This window comes from Sinocyclocheilus anshuiensis, unplaced genomic scaffold (assembly GCF_001515605.1).
Source record: "Sinocyclocheilus anshuiensis isolate Anshui unplaced genomic scaffold, SAMN03320099.WGS_v1.1 scaffold454, whole genome shotgun sequence".
Lineage (NCBI taxonomy): Eukaryota > Metazoa > Chordata > Actinopteri > Cypriniformes > Cyprinidae > Sinocyclocheilus > Sinocyclocheilus anshuiensis.
In genome coordinates this window covers 5,009,168-5,034,543 of record NW_015548217.1, presented here as the reverse complement: position 1 = coordinate 5,034,543, position 25,376 = coordinate 5,009,168, and the positions used below count along the sequence as shown (strand labels likewise).

Below are 25,376 nucleotides of genomic sequence, written 5' to 3'. Positions count from 1 at the left end.
GCATTAGCAATTAATCGCAACATGAAAATTTGATACCGGCATATCCCTAAACACAACACACTAAATGTGGTTATAAATCAGATATATCTGATATATGATCAACATCTCAAAACATATGCAATTTACATTGAAATGCCAAGCCACCACAAGGTGAGGATTACAAGTTTGTCTACAAATATAGCTATTACTGAAATAAATGAACTTTTCCACGACATTCTAATTTATTGAGATGCACCTGTATACAATGAAAAAATTGGTGTTTCTACTAGTAATTGCTAGTAAATTTGACAAATATTTACAAAATATCTGCAAGTAAAATTAAATTAAACACAACAGGCAGGACAAAAAGGATATAGAAAAAAGATCAGATCTGTGCATTAAGCCCCGCAGTGTAAATGCAGCCATAGTCTTCTCAACAAATGCTGTCCGTAATATTTAGAGCTGTTCAATAGCATTGAGCCCCAAGGCTAGATCGCTGATGCCGTATGATGAAACAGCAGCGTAAACAAGAAACTGTCCTGTTTCTTTCCCCTGGGCTCTGAGGAACACAGGATTCTGTCTGGCCTATGAGAGTATATGGGCGTGCATGAAAGTGACAGATGTAGAAAAGACGTGGCGGTCCATGACAGGCAGGAGAAATGAGGACACTGTGATATCTGCAGCAGCGCAGGTTTGCTCAACGTGTACATTGTTATTTTTGTCTCTTTTATGTTTAAAGGGATCAACACCAGGGGGACGGTCCCCACAGGCTATAGTTTGAGTGGCATTAACATCTCATTTCATCATCTCCGTCGCTTCGTATCGTTCTCTGCTCACCGCGAGGATGCCGTCTACAAGACGAAAGCTGCTGGTGCTTCTGCACTCCATGCCGCAAAAGAAGCTTTCCTCCACGTTAATCTGATAAAAGAAAAACCCATGAAAATATTACTAAATCCGCCTCTCTCCAGCGCACTCTCTCTCTGCTCCAGTGATTTGAAAGGCAGATTTCTGGTTTTGCGAGGTTAGCGATCAGCGCTAGCAGAGCGGCGTCTGGGCCCGCAGTGATTGGACTGCAGCGGTCTGGGCCCAGCCAGTCAGGGAAGTTCTGATGCTGTTAGTGAGGGGCAGATTTTCCAGCGTACACACTAACACGACGCGGTGAATGATAATCACTCTACTGTCTAAAGCGGCGGGGAGGACGTGCAGACGTGCTTTTAGAAATCATTTATTGATGAAAGTGTCTTTCTGTGAGCTCTCTGAAATGTCACTGGGCTTGTTATGAGCTTGTTTTTCGCATTTTCTTTGTTCTTTTGTGTGTATGCCTACCTAATCTACACATTGATATATTATTAAAGCACAGGTGATTCTTTATATCATTTAATTGTCTCTAGTTGGTTATCAAAAAGTGCATTTATAATGTTAGAATTGTTCTTTTAGAGAAAAAAAGATCAATTAGTCATTTTTATGTCGTTCTAAATCCATAAGAGTTTTTTTTAACCCAAGTCTTCTGAGGAAACACAATCACTTTCTATGATAAACAGATTCAAATAAGTGGAGCACATCAAATATAGTGACCAGAAGTTCAATCCAAAGTCCCTTTAAGGCAAGTCATGTCACTCGGTGGCCATCTTTGAAATGCTTTTCGGGCATGCAAGTGCAGCTCCTATCTCTTTGAATGGGGAAACATCAAATTCTCCAAAACTGTTCACTAAGCTTACGATTAAATTTCATATTTGAAATCACCAATGAAATCTGACAACAACTGTATCATAAATGTTGTTTATTTTGCACAAATAGCGTTAAAAAGGCTTATTTTTCAGGCTAGATCAGCCAGTGCGCATGCGCAGTCCTAAGCACACGTCTCATAGCGATGACTGACTTCTAACGGCAGCTGCAGTGACGCGCCGACTTTACCGATTAGTGATTGGCTCTTTTGCTCAGAAGGCGGGCCTTCGTTCGATAGAGCGGCCATATTGAGTGTTGCATTTTTCCCCATTCAAAACTATACGAGTTACATGTCTTGGGTATTCTATAGTCTTTGTTCAATCGTACAAACCTCACTTGTTCTTGTGCAGGTTCAAATGTGTTTGCATCACATGCGAGAACAAACTTTATTGTTTCTTGTGCATCAAGTAAGTACTTTTGAGCTTCCGTTTACCATATTTGATAAGCTCTATGTATGTGCATTGATTAGCCTAAATTGAATATGTTCATCATATAAAACACTTTGATCAAACTGCTCGATTGTAATGGATTACTTGTGACTTCAACATTTTGGTGGAATGAACTTTCAGTGGAGGGACAGAAATCTCTCAGGCTTCATTAAAATAAAAAAATGGCTCTGTGCTTTCAGAAGCCATATAATAACTGAAATTTAGACTGAAGCGACTGAAATAGACTGAAATTTAAGTTATTTGAAAGTTGTTAAGTTACTCTTCTATTCCGGAACTGACTAACTATTAATGGATGTCTAAATTTAAACTTGATTTGCCATGTCAGTTTTGACGTCAGTGATTCGACGTCCATGATTCGTGTGTCTCATAACTTTTTGCCCAGTATGAATATTTGAAAGTACAAATAAAATATGAAAGCTGCTGCAGCAGAGAAAGGATTTTTAGTATGAAAAGAACAGGGTCAACATCTGTCTACATTTCTTTCTCTTACACGTTCTACAAGAGTGTGAATATATGAAATACAGTTGTGATTTTTGGCTGAGCTACCCTTTTAAGTGTCCCATGCGATGGCTTGATTCTCATGCACAAGGTGAATCAGTGACTGTTTTAGACAGGGTCACTTCAGTTCAGTTCTTTTATAATCCACCCGCTCCGCTCTGCTCTCTGATGAGTCCAGTAAATTCTCTGACCCACAGCTAGTCCAGCAGTTCGCCACGTTCCCCAGGCGTTCAGAGCAGACATTGTCCTTTTGAAAGAAAGCCAGAATGGAGAGAAAGATAAAGACTGAGCGTTCTGGCCTATGTGCGGTTAGTTGCATAGCAACCAGCTCTTACATATCGTAATGTCTGCACATTTGTGTTTTTTGTATGCCTGCGAGCAGTTGCCTTAGAGATCCATGTGTGCTCTTCAGCATGTTCACTTCATTCTTCAATCCAGGAGAATGAATTTTCCTCTGGGCTGGTTTTAAGGTGTAGTGATTTTTTTTCTTCTTTTTTTACATTTATTTATTTTCCCAAAATGGCACCACAAATAAGGTGTAAAACTACATGTTTGATTGTTGCTGGATTGTCTGATCACTCAGTATAATTGGCTGGTTCAGGATCAAGTACACCTGACATCATCAGACACATTGCTTAGCAATTAATAGACGGTAAAAACAAAGGATGTGGACCATACGTTCCGGGTTCCCAGGGGTCCTTGTATTATATTCAGTTTGATCGATTGTTTCGGGTGATGAAAAGACTTAATTATGATTTTAAGATGTTAAATTTGGGGACAGAAAAACAGTAATTGCAATACAGTCAAATGTGATTTATTAAACTTCAAAAAGCGGTGATTTCATTTAATAAATGTAAGTGCTACATGTTTCAAAGTCAAGATGTGGCGCTGTTGTGCATTCCACAGGCTTGTGGTTTCAATGTAGTTTGCAATCAATGAATTCCATTAGCTTAATGTTAAGGAAGAAAGTATGGACAGTGGTTATAAAACACTACTTATTGCATTCATCCTCTGCAACATTGTGAAATGACATCATTTTAGATTTCAGACAAAAGAACTGTAATCAAAAACAAATTGTATTATGCATAATATATTTGGTAATGAGTCACATGCTTAAAAGCTGTTTGTTGATTCTCATGCGCAGCAGACAGAAAATTGAACATGCATTGATTGTCATGACAACGGCAGAGTTTCAGGTGCTCTGATACATGTACTGCATATTTCAGTGCAATGTTCTGTCCACATCAGCAGAGGAAAACAGATGTTCCAACTATTAATAGAACTGAATGTTAGAAATAATTCAGTTCTGATAAAGTTTCCCAATTTCCACCCATAGTGCAGCCCTTCAGCAGGGAATATAGCCTTTCATTCTACAAAACTATCATGGGGACTTATGGATTATGCATAATATTAAGATCATTTTTCACACAACAGCATTCGAATTGATTGTTTCTGATCGTTTAAAATCAAAAAACATCTGTTGATATTAAACTTGCACTGCAACTAAAAACAACTTAAACCGACTTGTTTGTTGTCAGACAACTATCTATCCCTACTCCTAAAGCATGCTGTGACTTGTATTCCAGAGCAGCCTATGTAATGCAATTAATGGCAAGCATGCAAAATATGCACAAAGCATGCCCATTTGGATTTGTATCGAATGAGAGAGCTATATGAGCCAAAATGTATTTGTAAAGTGCATTTCCCCCAGTTTTGCTTTAAATAAATTTGTTTAGGCTATAATAATTTTTGTTTATCATGAATGCTACTATAATTTTTTATTCCTGTTCTGTTCTTAATGCAATTGAAGTTATTTTTTTTGTGGAGTGAGGGGAACTAAAATGTTAATAAGTGTTTGTAAATGTTTTATTTTCCAGTATTTTACATTATGACTGAATGTAAGAATAAAATGTGATTTGTACACCGATGCGACGTATCTGTGTTTTTTCACTCAGCAATACAATTTTGACCCATTGTGACTTTTATAATCAGATGAAGCTTATTTTCTGGAAAATACAGTAGATTTATTCACCAGGGGTTTGCTTGTGCTACACAGCACTCTCAATGACTCCGATGGCCACATTCCAGCACTTGTTTAGCAACAAGGAATTTTGCAGCCTCCTTATTTTCCATTTTCGGGCATTTCCATAGTCTTACATAAACCGGTCAAATCCTGGACGTGCCTGGCCCAGCCTAACTGCTTTTCCAGACCCTAATCTAGTTGTGCAGGGTTCAACAATCAGGCAGGCAGCTCTCATCTCCCCGAGCGTCTGACTGAACGCAGTTATATAACACCCCTGCTCCCTGCATGATTTTGGAGTCAGTACAAGCCTCATCCCTTATTCATGGCCAGGCAGACCAGAGCTGACCCTCTAACAGTTTCCATTAAAAACATTCCCTCTCTCTCTCTCGTCTTGCTCTGTCTGTGTTGTCTGTGAGCTCTGCATACTGAGTTAACCCTCCGTTATCCCTGCTCTGCTGTGTACAGCTGGCACCGAATCCATAATCAGATTAAATGTGGAGCCTGGCCTACGATCGGTTCTGTAGGCCATGGCAGAGGCACGTGTGGTGGCTTCCTCCATCTGGATACGAGAGGGGGAGGTATCATCTGTGTTCAGCGTTTCCAGACCCTTCCTGCTTTTGTTCTGCATGTTATCTCGGGTTAACCCATCCTGCTTTCATAGATTGTGCATGGGAATTTTAATGAGCGTATTGCTTTAGTTTGCCATCATATGTGTTTTGATCAGTCTATATAGTGTGTGTGCTCTTCCTCACACTTCTCTTGTAAACAGCAAATCATTCGTTTTGCAGAGATAAGTAAGCTGGGTAAACCTGATCCCAGATCCTGCATCAGATTTTTACTGCGGTTATCCTTGTGCTTTCAGCTTTACACTGCCCCTTTTCATCTGTAGTTAAACAGATGGGGTGGAACGTAAAAAAGCTCTGGCATCTTGCAGGATTTGTTGCACCACAGAGATGGTGCAATCATGTGTTTGTCGGCCTAAAACAATTCACTTCCTGGAATTGAAATGAAAGAAAGTTACTTATGATCATGTCATCCTATATTATCATGACCCTGACCAGACTGAAAATTGTTTACTCTCAAATCTCATTTGCGCTTCTGTATTTATTCAGACTTGCTGCATGTTGTTCAGTGGGGTTGTCTTTTCATCAAACCTGGTATTTCTTTTTGAATATTTCAGAAGTACGATAGAGATGATTAGTGAGGAACTGACTGACATTTATTATATGGCTTCAGGAGACTTGGAATATTGAGCGTATGTACAACTTTTTAATGGTGCTTTTTTTGTTATTTTTGGAGCTTGACAGTGTCAACCATATTTATTAGCATTGTAAAGAAAGAAAAATATTTTTTACATTTTTTTTATTTCGTTATTTTTAATAAATATAATAAATGTAAACTCTAGTTTCTCTTTTGAAGTGATACTGTAAAACAACTGTATAGTCAGTTTATTTTGGCATGGAAGCATCTGTGCACACATGACCACAGAGCGAGAAATGGAACAGGAATTTATGGCGACAGGACAGAATAACCTGCTACACAAACATTCTCTCACACACACACACACACACACACACACACACACACACAATATTAGCATGACATGATGAGGTTTGTAGTACTAGTCTAGTCTTCCATGCAGGAAGGTTTGATTTGTTCTTTAATCTTGTGCAAGTGGCTTCCTTTCCGTTCAGGTTGGTAATCAATCTGAGCAGCTCAGTCGCTGTTATTGAGGTGGCTTCCACCCTGCTGGAGGGGTAGAACTGTACCATCTGTCTGTGTACTGTACTTCTGTCCAGCAGCCTTCCCATCCTCCCTCTGCTTATTTTCAGCCGGATTCTTCCAATCATCTGCTGCATCCCTTTAGTTTGTCTTTGGATTATGTCTGATATTGTATAGTGAATATGTATTTACCGATATAAATCATAAATCTGTAAATACACTATAATAGCAGTATAGTAGAAATTGATTCCTCAGGTCAATAAATAACAATTTTAAGCTGTTTCAGAGCAGGTTTATAAGTAAATATTAAGATATATACTGAATTTAATCAAATGGATGAAAAATATCAAATATACTTGTTTTAGCTATATCGACATATCAGCTTAGAATCTGATCTCGCGTGTTTGTGTGTTCGTGCGTTACTAGAAGGATTGCACAGTTTGGTCAAAAATTGTCATTATATATCACTATATTATATTATTAATTAAAATAAAAATATTAAACAGAGAATTTTTTGTAGTAAAATTTAGGCCTAACTGTAAAAATTGAGTGTTTAAGAAAAGTAATATCAATTTTACTTTACTGTACAACATTGAAATTACAATAGTAATATGTATTGCTTATTTTATGGCTTTTTTGTCTTAATTTCTTCCCTTTCAAACATTAAACTATTGAGCTTTTATTCTGTCAAAAAACTGCGTGGAGCCTTTAAAGCTTCTCTTTTTCTTAACAACAGCCGGTTTATAATCACGTCTCATTGCAAGTTTGGAAAGATGGTTAGTGTGTGTGCTGCATTCCCACTCGCACATCATGTCTGATCCAGTACATGCATAGAGTTTGTGTGTACCACTTTACTCTGAAACACACAGTGCGTGATTATTTAATTAAATCGCAGCCTTTGCTTTTTTTATTTCATACTTGCACTAACCATACATATTGTGATTTCGGTTTTATTGCAATGAAATATGCAGCTGCAATTACTGAAGTACTATTTGAGGCAGTGGTGTACGCCAGCCTCTCTCTAATACCAGTATAAGAAGTAACTGTGCCTTACACACGCACACACTCATTTTGGCCCTCTGTCACACAATATGAAGTTAATGTTTCATTCTAAGACAGAGAGAGGGTGAATGAGGGAAGGCATCCTCCATGATCCCTGCTGTAAAGAGGAGGGAGGGGGTCAGCAGGATGTGGGGAGGGGCGAGCAGAAGCTTTCGGTCACGTGTGTCACTACAGGAATGAAGGTTGGACTTTACATGCCTGTACACACACATGGAGGTGGTGTCTCAAAATGTAGTAAGCTGACTACTTACCATTTTTGGGCATGACAGACTGTTTTACATGTTTATAATGGTCATTTTGGAGGTGGAGAGAACACTTTTTATTGAAATTGCATGCATTGATATATCATGCATAAAAGAATATGTGACTTTTTTTTAATAAATATGTTTATACAAGTTGTACAACTGATTCACAAATTACAGATTCTTAAAAATGTGGCAAAAGGGGGTTTTCACAGGAATGCCATAGAAAAACCATTTTGGTTTTGGACTGTAGAATAAGTTTCCTTGGATGTTAAATAGAGCCCTGCACGGGCCTCAAATTTAGGCCCTAGCCCGGCCCTGGCCCGAGACGCTCAGGCCCTAGCCCGGCCCGGGTCCGACAGCTCATCAGAATTCTTGGCCCGAATCGACCCGAGCCCGTCTCTCCCCTACCAAAACAGCTTATACTACTATTTCAGCTATTAAAATAGTTAAGTTTTGTATGTAATGTCAAAGTGATAATATTTAGTTTAGTTTTTTTTATTAAGTTAATTTAAAAAAAGTTTGACTTGACTTGACAAGACTTGCCTAAAATAAAATCTATAGATATAAAACAGTTCAAGCATATCATAATGTTAGTTTAAATGTTTAACCTATATAAATGTGCGCTATTAGACGCATATCTAATCGTTTGTGCGGAGAGCTAAAGCGTGCTTTATAGGACATGGAGGCGCCCGGCGCGATCACTTGCATTGGACATTATAAAATCCGTAATGATGCACTTCTCTCTAAAGGCGCATCTAATGAGGAGATGGCGAGTCAGGATCGTCATCTTCATCTTCATCTTTGCGACACAGACTCAGAAAACACTAATTATTAATAAATAATTCAAATATCTCCTTACTATTTCCCCCCCGACACATTCATGGTAATTACTTTTGCTGGGGCTTTGTGACACGCTTTAGCCTATTGCGTGCGTTTTTTGCCGTCATGTGCAAGGATATGTTTGCAGATTCTACACTGCACATGACCAATTGGCTCACTGTTTGCCATGGTAATCAAATCAAAACTCTTCCAAAATGCAGCTTTTCCCGAAGCATTGGGAACTTTTAGTAACTCCCCACGCTCCAACTTCTCCCTGATGCTCTGCATGGTCAACTGTCACCTGTATGCTATGCGTGTGTATATGCGTTGCGTATTGCGGCAATGTATAATATTTATAATATAATCAATATAACAATATTTCAAACAGCCTATGTGTGCTCTGCACGTATATGGGCACAATAAAAGGAGAGAAGCTGAATGAGTCCAACCCAAGCCCGATCTGTAAAAAAAAAACGGGCTTGCAGACCTCTAATGTTAAAGGTTCTTCATGGAACCATATAGATGCCAATAAAGAACTTTTATTTTTAAGAGGGTAGAACATCTGTCATTTCATATTCTGATCCCGATGTACAGATACTGAGGTGGGAGTGTCTGTTGTTAATGTGGGTGTTATGGAGGGTCATGTGCTGTGCTCTGCAAGGATGTGTGCTTTACATGAGTTCATATGACCAACCAAAACACTAGAGATTGTACAAAAGAAAAGCTGGGATGGGAATTTGCATGCCAGCAGTATACATTTTTATTGTACCCAGAAAACTGTCTAAAATGTTTAAATCCATAATGAAGGCAGCAATCAGCAGATTTACGCAACATGAGAAAATTATCTTGTAGTAATGGTATTCAACAAAATCCCAAATAAATTGCATTGTGAAAATACAATATCTGGACAACATCCCAATCCGGACAGGATTGAATTTTGCTGATCAGCACTATTGCTTTTTCTTATGCTTGAGCTTTGGACTGTTTGAGCGATAATGGATATTTAATTGTGAATGTACATTTTCTTTATTTTTACATTTTAAATTACTTGTTGTTATCTACTACTCAAAGTGTTTTAAAAAAACATTAATAATTTAATAGCACCGTTAAACACGAATCTTAAAATCAATTTTATTTTCAAACTGTACATTATACTTTTATGATGCACTTTCAGAATTTAAAAAGACAGATTTTAGCCTTTTTAGTTTTTATTTTTAATTTACTGTAGACAAAATAGTATGACTTAAATATTGGTGCAGCTTTAAATTATTGCTGAAATGATGTGTCTTGTTAAAGAGAGTAAAATTCATTTTCAAATGGTCAGACTAATGATTTGGATTATAACAGATGAAAAATTCCATAGACTTGCATAAAAGGAGGGCATCTTTGACTTGGGGCCAGTAAAAGGATGTTTACACCAAGTATGATAACTATAACTATAAAACATTTTCTCTTTATGACTATAAAAGGGGCAGACCACAAAACTGCAGCACACGCTTATAATAAACATATATAATTATCGTTCTAGTTATTTTTAGTGTGAAAAGGGCCCTTGAAATATCTGAATGTCAAACTACTTGTGCACGTTGTTTGGTGTTAAATTGTTTTATTTGTATTCATTCATTGGTCATTGGGTTACTTTAAATACAGCATCCCTATAAAAGAGCCCTGTGAGGTTATTGTTGATAGGGGTAATGGAATAGGACGTTGCTTCAAGCAATGCTTTAGCATTGGCTTTTTTTTCTTTAGCTTAGCCTGCACATAACAGGGGGGGTCCAGATGTGAAATCTGTCCTGACAGGTCTGTTCTTCAATTTTTCTCCTCCAAACACACTCATTAGAGCCTCGCAACCCCAGTCATGGTGAGAAAACCACAAGAGGCAGGCAGAGTCAGTGAATCATTTCTTGTATGAATCCACATTATGAAACCCGCTCCTGTTACTGCACGTTGCTCAGCACTGGGGTTGTGCAATGTGCTCTGGCTGACTCACTCACGCTGATGATTCCCACAGCTCTCAGCACCAGATCTGTGCGTTTCAAATCATTAGCTGGGCGCTTTCTGTACACACTTTAAAAGTGTTGTGTGCAGGATCGTATTAGTCAACAGATGAACGTTGTCCAGTGCAGGAACTGTTTTTCCAGTTGGAAAACATCTTCAATAATAGTACCAAACCCTCAGTGTGGCTTGTTTTTTTAGAAACCAGTTTTCCAGCCTATCATGCTACGCCCCCGGTGAAAGAGGAGACTTTGACCAGCCAGAAACATGCTGTCGTTACGACACGCTGCATATGTTGAAAACATCCAGCAGCTCAAACACATGTTCTCCGTCTTGTCTCAGTGTCTCACAAACACATAAACGTCCTGCACGCCAGCTCCGCTTTGAATCACATGGCTGTGGGTTGTTTCACAGTTGAGGACAACAGCGGGACTGAGACGTAGTTTTAACGCCGTGACTGTGAGGAAGGCTGGACTTTCAGTGGGTCTGCAGTGACCACGTCTGTCCATGAAATCATACCAAAATTAGGTCATTTAAGGCCACTGAGCTTCTATGGCTGTGAAATTACACTGAAAGTTATTGAACTGTTTTCTGTAACAGCAAGTTGTTATTTTATTAAAACACTCTGCCAGGAGTTCACAAACTGTTTTGTCACCTGAATTCTTTATATGTCAAATATTTACTTAAATTACCCCGAGATTGACAGTTGATATTTCAAGAATTGAATGACACATTCACATATTCTTGGTTAACTGTTGTTGGTTAATGGTAAAATCAAAGGCAAGTTAATAGATACAATTTTTTATAGTGTTTTAGGAAGCGTTTTATTTTTTATTTTTTTTTATAGCTAGACTTTAAAGTGGACTCAATCACATTACTTTTACACTGGAGTTTTAGAAAGCCAATTAAATAGAATAATAATTATTTTATAATTTAGAATATAAATAATTATTATAATTATAATTGTATAATATAAAAAATTATGCGATTATGTAAATAAAGTAAACCCAGCCCATGTTGCGCATTAAATTCTCAGCACATGCAGATATGGAATTCACTGCATTTACTGTGAACAGAGTCCCACTCAGATGCTGAATACACCGGATCATAAGCTGCTTATGTGTAAATGAGCACAGTGCTGCGCTTCACTCTAAAATACACAGTGAATCAGGCAATACTGTTATTTAATTAAATTGCAGCCTTTGATTTTATAATCACACTAAGCTATGCTATATCTCAATTATCACACAGCCCCATTTATTTATTTTGTTTTTGTTTTTGTTCAATATAATTATTTACTTAGGTTTTTATCAACTCACAACCCCCAGCAGTTACCTTGTGATGTCCCGTTTGGGAAACTCTGCACTACACTAATGTAAACACATGTCCTCGTAAACACAGTCAATTATGTCTTAAGTCATTGTAAACATTTGGAAGAAATTTCACCGCTATCTAAAATTTTGGTGTTGTAACAACCTTATTTATTAGCATACAAGGTTACATTGGTCAAAAACAATGGAAAAAATATTTTTTTATTATTTTTTTATGGAAGGGCCATTGAAATTTTTGTCCGGGCAAGTAATGTAGATACACACAGTGTTAGACTCTCTTCCATTTTGGTTTTATTTTGCACTGGAACCACCTGTATAATACATCAAGCAGCTTGTCTGGTAAATATTGGTTGTGCTTCAAAATGTCAGCAGCAAACAACATCAAAGTTGAAATTGTATGGCAATTACAACATGGTGCACAAACACTTGCTAGATCTTGATGCTTCCCTCATTAGAGTTCAATGCAGTGGATAACTTTGATGTGAATCATGTGAAAGTCCTTAATGTTCCATATCAATGCTGTTCCCACACCACTTGTATGCTTGTATGCCTTTTACACCATTAGGTTAACGTAGGCCATGCAGGACGAGTGCTCAGAGTGTGACCCCTTCTCTTTGCTCTTCCTGCAGGTGTACGTTGAGTTTGACGACCTCGAGTGGGATAAGCGGGAGTGGGTCAAGGTGTACGAAGACTTCCAGATCTTTCTGCTGGAACATCAGCTGGTTTGGGCCAAAAGGAAGGAGGGTGCCCAGCTGCAGGGAACAAAAGCCAAGCAGATCCAGTGGCCAGCTCTGGTGAGTCATTCCTCCCAAGATCTTTGAGTCGGAGATGCGCTGTGCATTGAGCTGCAGCTGTGGAGTATTTAAAATGGAACAATAGCTCTGCGGAGGCAATACGACGGGATCCTTTACGTTGCTGGGATGATTTGGGGTTTGGATGTCTCTCAGATCAATGGCTCATGTCTGACAATAAGATCATTCTTTGTTTAGAAGGCTTGCTAAAAGACGGAAAATAACAGAGGGTTTGACGTCCTTTAAAAGAGACGGAAAGGCAGTGAGCAAGAGATTGGAAATGTTTCACGGCTCTGACTGTTTTGATTATGTAACGTGTCAGCTGGTTTGGGCCAAAAGGAAGGAGGGTGCCCAGCTGCAGGGAACAAAAGCCAAGCAGATCCAGTGGCCAGCTCTGGTGAGTCATTCCTCCCAAGATCTTTGAGTCGGAGATGCGCTGTGCATTGAGCTGCAGCTGTGGAGTATTTAAAATGGAACAATAGCTCTGCGGAGGCAATACGACGGGATCCTTTACGTTGCTGGGATGATTTGGGGTTTGGATGTCTCTCAGATCAATGGCTCATGTCTGACAATAAGATCATTCTTTGTTTAGAAGGCTTGCTAAAAGACGGAAAATAACAGAGGGTTTGACGTCCTTTAAAAGAGACGGAAAGGCAGTGAGCAAGAGATTGGAAATGTTTCACGGCTCTGACTGTTTTGATTATGTAACGTGAGCAGCAGCACAGCGCCATCTGGGCCAAGCTCACATGATAAAAGAGTTCAAAGTGAAATCCTAGTATGGCACACGGGACGGTTGTCATAGCGCCCACACATGCACAGGCCGACGACCCAGCATGTGTCACGGTGCACTTATCCACACTGAGAACTCGTGAGCGGCCCCTAAGCCCCTTGCTGAGCAACCTGGAAGTTTTTCATATGCATGACATTTGCTAGGCTTGTGTAATTTGTTTTTTTTTTCTTTCCCTATTGTGTTTTAACTACTAAAAATGAATTTTACTTTGATTAAGCTAAGGTACAAGAGGTTGTGTTGTATTGTGAGTTTAGTCTAAGCTAAAACGCATTGTTAGGCATGACAGACAGCAGCATAACTATATTCGCAATACAGTTGAAGTGGCAACTTCATAATAACAATATTAAGGACACATTTTCATTAAAACATTATTTTGTTTTGTAAATGTGTGAAACACATGCAATCTAAGGTTACTAGTTGGCCTTTACACATGCTGTGCAAGGATATACACTGTATGGAAGGTTTTTTGATTTTTTATGTTTTTGAAAGAAGTTTCTTATGCTCACTAAGGCTGCATTTATTTGATCAGTAAAAACAGTGATATTGTGAAAAATGATAACAAATGAAAAGAAATGTTTTCTATTTGAATATATTTTAAAATGTAATCTGTTGCTGTAATGGCCAAGCTGAGTAGCTGAGCAGTTATTACTCAAGTCTTTAATGACACATGATCCTTCAGAAATTATTCAGATATGCTGCTTTAGTGTTCAAGAAATATCTTATTATCAGTTTTGAAAACGTTTGTAGCTTATTTTTTTCTTTCTTTCTTTATTTTGTAACAAGATTTCTACTTTAAATAAATGCTGTTCATTTTTAACTTTCTATTTATAAAAGAATTTGTTGAGCAATTTCAACTTTTTGTATGGAATTAAACTTTTTATGTCAGTTTAATGTAATTTAAGTTGAAATGACTTGTACAACTTCGTTGATTATACCTAAAAATATAAGGCAGCAACTGAACTAGGTGGAAAGTTTTAGTGTGTCACAGATTCCAAAAAATATTAAGCAGCAAAAACAGTTTTAAACATTGATAATAAGAACCATTATTAAAAATTGAGCACCAGTAATAATTGATAATATTTGAGCAGCAAATCAGCATATTAGAATGTTTTCTGAAGGATCATGTGACACTGATGATTGGAGTAAAGATGCTGAAAATTTTGCTTTGCCATCATAAAAAATAAATGAAATTTTAAAATATATAGAAATATATTGAAAAAGTTATTTTAAATTGTTTTTTTTTTTAAATAATAATGGAATATATTGTATTTTCAATCAAATAAATGCAGTCTTAATTAGCATAAGAAACTTTTTTCAAAAACATTAAAAGGTCTTAATGATTCCAAACTTTGATCAGTACACAGTGTCTAGGTAAACTAGGTCATAGCTCTTACCATATTGTTTAGTTTAGCATGGCTGTAACAGCATATTTACTAATCTGCATTCAGGAGTGTAATTATCTGTTGTTTTTGGATGGGATAGTCAAATCTGTGATTCTACCTTTGTTTTCTGAGTGAGTTAACGGGAGAAGAGATAATGATGTAGTCAATAGACTGCAGTCAGGTCTGTTGACAATGCCTGGTGATGTTCAGAGAAAACATGCACTATTATTGTGAATTAGAATTGTTCGTGCTTTTTGTGTTGCTTTTTAAACCAGGAACAATTTTTTTTATAGTTCTTCCTCCATTCTTTACACTTTACACTCTTCTGACTCTGATGGGTTTTTATAGTTGTCAAACAGCTTAATAACAACCTAATTACTTTACTCAACGCCTGACCAAACAGCAGTTTACCCACAAGCCTTGCGTGATTGTGCTGTTCTCTGGTCTTCTTTGAAAGCTGTTATTTTGTCATCGTCTTTTTCAAGACGTTTCCTGTGTCTCTCGCTCGCACACAATTGCCTTCACAGCTCCATTATTTATGGCTGCCATTGGAGGAGAGTTTACTGCCACCAGATCTCCTTACTCAGCACTGCCTCTCTCCCTCTCTCCCTCTCTCTCTCTCTCTCTCTCTCTCTCTCTCTCTCTCTCTCTGTGTGTTTTGGCCTTTCTCTGTAGGTCTGTTGATATATGTGCCCCAGCCTGAGCTAGCTGATTGTTTTCTCCTGTGTTCAGATTGGAGCACTGGATCTTTTGGCTGAATGTGACCTGAGCATTTTTTTCCCCAGTGTTTCCGGCCCATTTTTGGATAGTGTAGTTATTCCCAGTTGAATGCAACAACAAACATCCAGCGTAGTCCCATTTGTAAATGATTTGTGGTTCTTCAGCCAAAAGGTTTTTTAGGTAGGTCTAACATTAGTTTTTAGGTACAGAAATTGAATAAAGTAATCAAATGTAAAATAACATTGCATATTTGACTGTATAAATTAAAGATGAATCCTTATTAAAGTTACAAAAGCTATTCAGTCAAGAGCAGTGAGTGATTTTCTTGTTGTTGCTGTCTGATTAATGTTAGAAAATAGAGATGCACCGATCGATCGGCCAGGGATCGGTATCAGACGATTTTCCTCATGATCGGCCCGGATCGGTGATCGGTCGGTCAGTCTCACTTTTTTCCGATTTCGAGCCGATCCGTTTTGTTACCAGCGGCACAGGCAATAACATCAGCCGCGCATTCTCACTCTCCAACGACCCCTTCTCTCTCACACTTTTTTCCGTTTTCGAGCCGATCCGTTTTGTTACCAGCGGCACAGGCAATAACATCAGCCGCGCATTCTCACTCTCCAACGACCCCTTCTCTCTCACACACGTCTCATTTGCTCCGGTCAAATAGTGCTTGTATTGCGCATTATTTTGCTCTTGACTGAATACGTTTTATAACTTTAATGGTAAGCATTAATCTGTATTTAATTTTTACAATGAAGACTACTTCACTGGATGTGTTATTTTGCATTTGATTACTTTAATTTCTGTAGTATTTCTAACCTGAATAAAAACTTACTTAACCTGAAAAACTTAGTTTCATAGCTCTCTTTATTCTATTGCATTTATTTGTGCTGTTGTTTGCAATTTTCTTGTTCTTATTTTAATACTGACTTTTTACTTGTGTTTTTTTATGAAAATAAAACTTTGCATTGAAGAAAAGTATATTTTTGTTTGTATATGCTGTCAATTATAGTTCTTAGAAAGAAAATCGGAATCGGCAAAAATCGGTATCGGCAGATCACACTAACAAAAAATTGGAAATCGTAATCGGCGCATCTCTATTAGGAAAGTACTGTCACTTTAAGAGAATGCACTGATATTGTACGTATGCTAGGATACTTACCAAGACGGGCATTTTGACATAATTTTTGTGTGAATTTGTCCATTCAAACACAATACTTCAAAGAGAGCTTAATATTTGCACGCATTCTGAGACGCGAGTTTGGTGTTCGGATGAGCACACACACAAATCTCACTGCTCGCGTCTTCTGGCTCATAAATGTTTAAACTGACAACGCTTAAATGAGTTTAGTTTAAACACAGATAGCAACGTGTGCTATTCAGGTCTCACTTGCACACATGCTATCAGCACCTGGGTTATGGCGGAATAAATGACTGCGCATATTCCAGCATACAGCACTCGCATTGAACAAGAGTGAATGGTTTGTCCAGGTTTTTTATTATTATTTTTTTTTTTATCGCTGTTGTAATGTATTGGAATCCAGAATGCGTATCCATCAATAGAAACATGCATTAGCTGAATCCTGTTTGTTTTACATGTTGTTATTTATAACAAACCGTATTACAGATGCGTTGTCAGATTTAAGTTGAACCGTTGGCTTAGTGCGTGCCGAACTGTGTGTGGAGAACGGTACGGTTCAATTTTTTTTTACAGAGAAACGTTACACCCCTACTGTATCATGTATGACTGGTTGTTCACATGACAATTGTTTTTCTCAGTTGCAAAAAAAATAATATATCCACTACCATTCAAAAGATTTTTTTAAAGAAATAAATGCTTTTATTCAGCAAGGATGTGTTAAATCACATCCTTTTGCGTCACTAAAATGAACTGAAACTCAGCGAATATTTGACACACACACATGAGAGATATATCTATAGAAAGCTTAACATGTCTACTTTTAAACGAAGTAAGTCATGACGAAAACAAATATTATGTGACAAAGTAATCAGTATGAAACCAACGCGATGTCAAGTCTTGGCCGTCGCCTTCACTTCAAGATCAGTTCTCAAAAGTCTTGTGATCAAATGTTCTGTATGTGTTTTATGGCCTTATTTCAGTGAATTTAAAATTGTAGTTTTTCACTAAGCACGCATAAACGTTGTTTTCTCAAAAACACAATCACGTACATACATGCTGCTCACATATTATTGTAGCCCAGTTTGTGCTGATTACAGTGTTATTAAACTTTAGACATTCAAATGTTTGTAAGCAACTGAAAAAGCACAAATGTCAGGGCATGTCAAAACTTTTCCAGGCCCCAAAACACCCTCGGACCCCAGAGGGTTAAGCTGTCTGTTCATCAAAGATGAATATTAGGGAGCACTACTTTTTCAAACATTGATAATAAGTGTTTCTCAAGCAGCAAATAAGCATATTAGAATGATTTCTGAAAGATCATGTGACACTGACGACTGGAGTAATGATGCTGAATATTCAGCTTTGCATCACAGGAATAAATTACATTTAAAATGTATTAACAAAAAATAGTTATTTTAAATTTTGTAATAATATTTCACAATATTACAGTTTTTACTGTATTTTTGATTAAATGAATACAGTCTTAGTGATTATAAAAGACTTCTTTCAAAAAAGTAACACTTTTACAGCATGCAAATTTTATATTATAATTATTCCTTATTTTAAATGTGCAACGCTCGCTTTGTGTGCCTGTTGGTTGTCAGTTTGTGATGAGTTCACATTGCGACAGATGTGGTGCAGCTTGTTTGCAACTGTCAATCTTCCTGTGTGATTATCAGCGATGACTGTGGATGTTCGTTCTTCCACAACCACAGCTCCACCTGCACATGCTCCGCAAGGTCATCATGTATTTACGACATCTTGTAAATCTCCTTTGTCTAGCGCTGTATTTTATGCATCCACGCTGATGTGGCTAACTCTCTGATGGCTTAATTGTGTTTAGCCCTGCTTGACCTGTAGCCTCGAGGGCGATTTTACTGCTGATAAATGCACAGACCCCTGCCCAGCTGTCTTGTTTAGTGAAAGCTGTCTGCGTTCATTGCGTACGAAGGATGAAGTCACTCCGCAGAAGGAACAATGCTATGGATTATAATCTTCAAACCCATTATTTTCATCAGCCCACATGAGTGACTTTAATAAACGGGTTGGCTACAATGTTTTGGCTTGATTATTATGATGTGAAAAGAGTGTGTTAGATGCCTTTAGCCGCAGAAGCAAAAGGAAAAACCTTTTCTTCCCTTTCTGTTTTCTGCTGTTGCACAGTAAAACTGAGTAATATGAGTTCTCCAGATAGTCTTAACTGTAAACGCTGATTAAAACACAAAGGTTTGGTAGCTCAGACAGTGAAATGAATGTTGGATAACATGCATGTTGTTATTTTTAGTCTTTTTGCGATCTTGCCGAACAGCTGTTGTGTTGATAACACATAGTGATTGGTTTAGTATTTCTCATGTGGCACAGCATCAGATCAGCAAACACCCAGAGAAACATACACAATGTGCTCACTATAATCTTTACTGCTTATTTTTTCTGTAAAAAGTGTTTGCCACTAGTAGGTCTGCACAATAAATCGCAATGAAATCGTAATCGCGATTAGGCAAAAGCTGCAATTGTCTGCAAATTTTATTAATTCAATTTTTTTTTTTTTTTGCATAGCTTGTCAGTGAACTACGGCTCTGTGTAGTAAATGCTGATCCATCTGAAAGCATGTGATGGAGATTTACTACTGATTGCAGAACCGGCTTTACTGACAAGATGCGCATGACAATCGCATTTGATTAATCATGCAGCATAGCCACAAGAAACAGAGAATTTTTGCATTGTGCTATTTTTAGTATTTCACTTTTTGGTTTGTATAACACTGTGAATGAGCACAAGTTTTCAACAGTGATTGATCATGAATTGATTAAATGTGATTTTAACTTAAAACAATTTCACACGGATTAAAATCCAGTATCAACACAAACATGTTGCAATGGGCTCTTATCCTGAATTTTGTAAAATAATGAATTTACTTATAAATTGTTTATTTTATTTCACAATTAAGTTTTTGTTTTATAGATAATAAATGTACAATAATAGAAAATTATTATTATTATTATTATCATCATCGTTTGTAAGACAGAAGTATAATAATAATAATAATACAATAATATAAAAAGTATTATTATTATAACCTTTAAGAAAAAATATTTTAGAAATAATAATATTATCTTTAAAATGTACAAAATTTCCTTTCACAGAAGGTCTGAGGTACAAAATCCTGTGGGTTAGAAACACGACTAGAAATTATTTTCTCTGTCTGAAACCACAATGTTTTCTGTTTGTCTAGTTCCTGTCTGTATTCATGTGGTGCTATTGGTTAAAGATGCTTCACGTCTTTTGACCTTTGCTTCTGGTTGCCTTTTGACTCGCTATAAAAATAAGCCTGAGGGGTAAATAGTCTCTCTCTTACTCTAGTATCGGATGTCTGTCTGTCTGTGTCCTATGACGTTTTCAGGACACTGAGTTTGCCAACCCTGTCAGATTGTATGTTGGCAATGCAGAGTGTCATCCATGTGTCTTTTGTGAGACGGTGTGAGAGAAGAGGTATGTACTCATGGCACATTGAGACGGAGCAGTACACAGATGATCTTTCACTGCCAGCAGCACAGCTGGTTGCTTAATGGCAGCAATCATAAACAGCAGCGTATACAGGGATGGCCTGGGGCGGCTCTATCCTGCCTGCACTGAAAGGACTGTCTCTGTGAGTAATGAAGCCCGGCTGATGGGTGGGTATGGGATATGACTTCACCAAATCCCCCCTCTGCACATTTGGTTTTGATTTGCATCGGCGCTCTCTTGTGATTCGGGTTTCTTAATCGGCTCCTCAGCCTAAAGAATTCTAGAGTCATGGAAAATGAGTCTGTCGACCTACAGTATATACTATAAAACAAGAAGACGTTTGATTTTCATTGTCCTTTTTATTTATTTTCTTCACACTGCTGTCATAATTGCATGCAGTGTTTTCAGTAATATACTGGGTTCCTACGCTAACAGCAACATACAGTATAAACTATGAGGCTTGCGCTTGTATACGTATGTCATACGTGTGTCAGTGATGTGGAACTTCACCTCAAAAATTCTGTGACTCAGATATGTATGAACGTAACTGTATTTAGCACTCTAAACAGGACCGACAACCATATTCTGCTGCTGTATGAACATCTAAATGGTTACTGTAGAGTGTGAATAGAGTGTGTAACGTTTTGTGTGGTTAAAATCAATCAGTATAGATCATAGACTGTAAAAAAAGATGGATGGATGGTCTCCTATTCCTTCCACTATAGAAAAGTGAAGCCAAAGCATCTCAGTATGGCCGCTGCCATCTTGAGTAAATGATGTCATTTGGAGCCAGAGTCTGCGCAGTAGTGTCGTGAGGTGGAGCCGCGGTATCAAACTTCCGCCCAAACTCCCGCAGACCCAATCAACCATAACGACACGCCCTGTTTATATAGCATCAAATTACTAGCTAAAATCAAACTTATCACAAAAACGAACAATTGAACATATAACAACTACCTTAAATGACCAAAAACCATCTTTCGGAAAATTGTATTGGAAGTGTAATTTATTTTTTTATTTTGACTCAAGTCCCATTCGTTTATATGGAGAGGGCGGGGTTTATGACCTGTACTGCAGCCAGCCACCAGGGGGCAATCAAAGAGCCCGCAGCTTCACTTTTCAGGACGTGTGAGGCACACACGTTATAGATGAATGCAGTTCATTTAATAAATAGACTCTCTGATATGTACACTATAGTTCAAAAGTGGGTTTGATAATATATTTTTTTAATGTTTTTAAAGTCACTCACTAACTCTCACTAAGAATGCATTTATTTCATTTTAATTATTATTTATTTAATTGAAAATACAGTAAAAATGGTAATATTGTGAAATATTATTACAAATTAAAATGAGTGTTTTCTGGTTTAGTATATTGTAAAATGTCATTTATTCCTGTGATGCAAAGCAGAATTTTCAGCAGCCAGTAGTCTTCAACGTCACATGATCCTTGTTGCATTTTTCTAGAAAATATTTATAATATGCTATTTTGTGCTCAATAAATATTTCTTATTATTATCAGTGTTGAAAAAAGTTGTGCTGATTAATATTTTTGTGGAAAGAGTGCTATTTTTTTTAAAGATTCTTCAAAATTAAAATAAATAAATAAATTAAAAAGAACATTTATTAAATTAAAAGTTTGTGTAACATTATATGTCTTTACTGTTACTTTTGATCAATTTAATGTACTGAATAAATGTTAAAAAAATAAACAAATAAAAATCTCACTGACCCCAAACTTTTGAACAGTAGTGTACATTTGAGTTTTAACAATAATCATGTGGTGTTGGGTGTTTTTATGCAATGCAAGCTTAAACATTTTGTTTATTTTGCATCACATGACTTCATTTTCCAGAAATATTTTTATAGAGTGCAATTTCTATAAAATTTATTGTCTGTTGTACAGCTACATTATAGCTGTACAACACCTAGCTATTACTAGAAAATAAAGATTGATTTTTTTTTTTCTCACTGAAACATTCTGGCACATGGAAATACAGTGATTAAAAAATTACATTTCGGCAGAGTAAAATCTAAACTCCTGGCCTGTCTGAGCCAGCAGAAAGAAAAAATAAAAAGTATTGTTGAACTCTGTACAATGACCATTCACTGAGACAACACGGAAAAAACCCTGTCTGTCGCCCCAAGGGCTGCTTCCTGTCATAATAGTACTGTTTCTCTCTTTGTCGTCTTTCTTGTGATGCCAGAGGAAGCACCCCCGCATCAGCAGCAGCTGTGTGGCAGGAAGTGAGACCTCTGTGGCTTACCTGTGTGTTATCTCTACTCTCATGTGTGTGCATGTGTGTCGTATAATATGTCATTCTGAGGGCACGTTGCATAATGCTCTCCTCTTTTTATCAGACCTGCTGGTAGTGAGTGCAGGAAGGATATTAATGAGAGGATTCAGTTTGTGGGGTCAGGCCTGCATCTTCACAGTGGGAGGTGCAGTTTTGCGGTGGGTCTCTAAAACATCTTTTCCCATTAGGGTTTATTTATAGAGAGACTTCCATTTACAAAAACCAGACTTGCTTGAAGCCTTTTAGACAGTTCATCCAGCTGTAGTGCAAGGACACGTTTTTGTGTTTTAGCTAGATGGAGCATAACTGAATACAGCAGGGACCACAAAAAGTGTTTTTAGTAATTTTATTTTATATATGCTTATACATGCAACTTTAAATAAAGATCTGGATGATAATATAGTTTACATTTTGCAATGCTATAATCAGTCAAGTAGTTTTGCAATATAGAGTTGTGTTGCCATTGTGTTCCTGTTCAAATGTCTCTCTACTGAGGCCCACAGTGTTTTCACTCAAGAACCAATCTAGTGCTTTAACATGATTGACAGAAATGTGTTTTGTGTGGGAATAAGCAGTGTAAAGGTCACAGATAGTAGTGTTTACATACCGTAAGGCCCATAGGACATGAAGGGCTGAACTTTTGTAACACTGATAGTACTAGACAAGTCTCTTCAAAAACTAGGCGTCATAGTCTTTACACGCTTCTCATGCATAGTTGTTTATTATGTTTTATTATGTTTATTATATATTTTGTTGGATACTGAGAAAAAACATTATAAACCATTGTTTTGGATTTAGTAGAGAGAAAAAACGAGAATCATAAAAAAGGGACAAATATAGTACAAATAGAAAACGCATGGTGTGAATAGGTTTCACAACCTCTCACTTAATGAAAACAGAGAGGAGAAAGAAAAAAAAAATCCTTTCTAGGGCTGCACGATATATCGAAATATCGCAAATGTAAATATCGCAATATGCATATCGCAACGGCATGCGATATCATTATCATTTTAATAATAGGCTACTTAAACCAAAACGTTGCAAAAGGTCAAAGTTTTAGTTAGACGCATATAGCAGAGAATTGATTGACGTTAAAAAGAGTTAAGTGCAATAAGTTGCAGAAAACAACTCTTTGCCATCTCGTCTTGCTGTCTGACTCACACCTGAAGCACGCACACAAGCCGCATCTCGCACAGCGTCTCTTCAGTTCTGCTGCACACGTGCAAAGCGCGCGCACACAGAGAGACGCGTTTCAGACCGAGTTGATTCATCTTTATCTAAATTTAATTCATACAGTGAACACTATGCAGTGTTATTTTATACTTAATTATTAAATTTCTGTACCTGAATACTACTGTTTATTTGATCTATGCTTGTAAATTGTGTATTTCTTTTTTCTTTTTCTTTCTTTTTTTCCCTTTTTTTTTACTGACTGTTCACTTGCCTTTAATCATGTTTGAACTTTCTCAGACTATAGTTTTTGCTGTGGTATATGAAGAAGTACTTAAAGTGTGTGGAAAGCAAAGTTACAATGATATAAAATTAGTGTCATTAATTTTTTTGTTTGTATGTTCACATTGATGTTAAATTACATTTTCTGATTTGTGACATTACTTTTTATGTAATGCTAAAACACTGCTGGTCACTTTCAGAAGTTATAGTGATTCTTTATTTTCCAAGAAAGAATGTGAAACAAATTGGTTATATAATTTTCATTTTAAAATATAATTTAAATTGATTTTACACACTTTAAGCATTATCGTATTGCATATCGAATATCACATTTTTTAACAAGGTATCGCATATTGCATTTTTTTTCAATATCGCACAGCCCTAATCCTTTCTACAGAATTCTGGATTAGTTTCTATCATGATACATGAAGTTCTACTGAAAAATGATTATTGAAACAAACTGTAAGAAAAATAATGGAATCCAAATAGAATTGAATCAAATAGATGCTTTTATTTGTCAAATTGTTTTAAGTACATCTATGCAAAAATACATGGGACACTCAGTGTGAAATACACGCCATACAGTGCAGTACAAGATGCAGTATTGAATAGTATAAAACATTATGAGACAGTTCAGACAGATTATAGATGGCTAGACAAGGACACGGAGGCCTATTCATCCTTTTGTCAATATTTATCGTACAGAGATGCCATGCATTTGTAGAACTGTAATTTAAATAGTCATGCATATTGCAATGAAAATGTATTCAACATAGTTTATTCAGAATGCATATTTAATAATTCAGCAATACTCCTTTATCTTCTTAGCTGGTGCAACTGCATTCTAACAAGTGCATCCTCCCTCTCTTCTGTCTCTCATGTAGTGGAGGACAGTGCACTAGGCTTTAGGGCAGAGCTTGTTCTCTCCTTTTGCTTCCTCATTCCTCTATCTCAGTGCTGACAGCAGTGTGCAGCTCCGACTGACTTCCAGGACAGGGATAGCAAAGTTCAGTACATCCACTGTGCTGAAGAGAACTTACTGTCCAGGTCTCTATGAAACACGACAGCCATGACGTCACTACCGGCGTGACTATAGTATAAATAGGCGCCGGGAGAACACATCATCCACTTCTTCGTCTGAAGCTTGCGTCCGCAGCATGGCAAGAAACCTAGAGGACGCAGTGTCTCGTTCCCTACTCAAGGAACCATGGTTACATGAGTAACCTGAGACGTTCCCTTTCATGGGAACTTCGAACTGCGTCCTCTAGGGGTCACTATGGGGAACAGTATACCCACGCTGCCATGCTGAGGGGAGTGCATGCCAGAAACCATGGCGAGCACTAAGTACCAACTCTACCATATTGCCATGGGAGTTGCCCCTGGGACGTTAGACGGCTGTCAGTGACATTATTCCCTACGGCCAAAGGCCTAGGCTACATACCCCAAAAA

The 25,376-nt window shown here is 37.4% G+C and overlaps 1 protein-coding gene across 3 annotated transcripts in view; it reads left to right on the top strand.

The window, feature by feature from the left end:
* The window catches only part of LOC107654065 (probable JmjC domain-containing histone demethylation protein 2C), a 155,201-nt gene that overhangs the window by 60,750 nt on the left and 69,075 nt on the right, over positions 1–25,376 (top strand). For all 3 annotated transcript variants that reach the window (XM_016440994.1, XM_016440993.1, XM_016440992.1), the window contains exons 2-3: positions 12,478–12,570; positions 12,965–13,036. In XM_016440994.1, the coding sequence (XP_016296480.1) occupies positions 12,478–12,570; positions 12,965–13,036 (165 nt within the window). The remainder of the gene's footprint in view (positions 1–12,477; positions 12,571–12,964; positions 13,037–25,376) is intronic.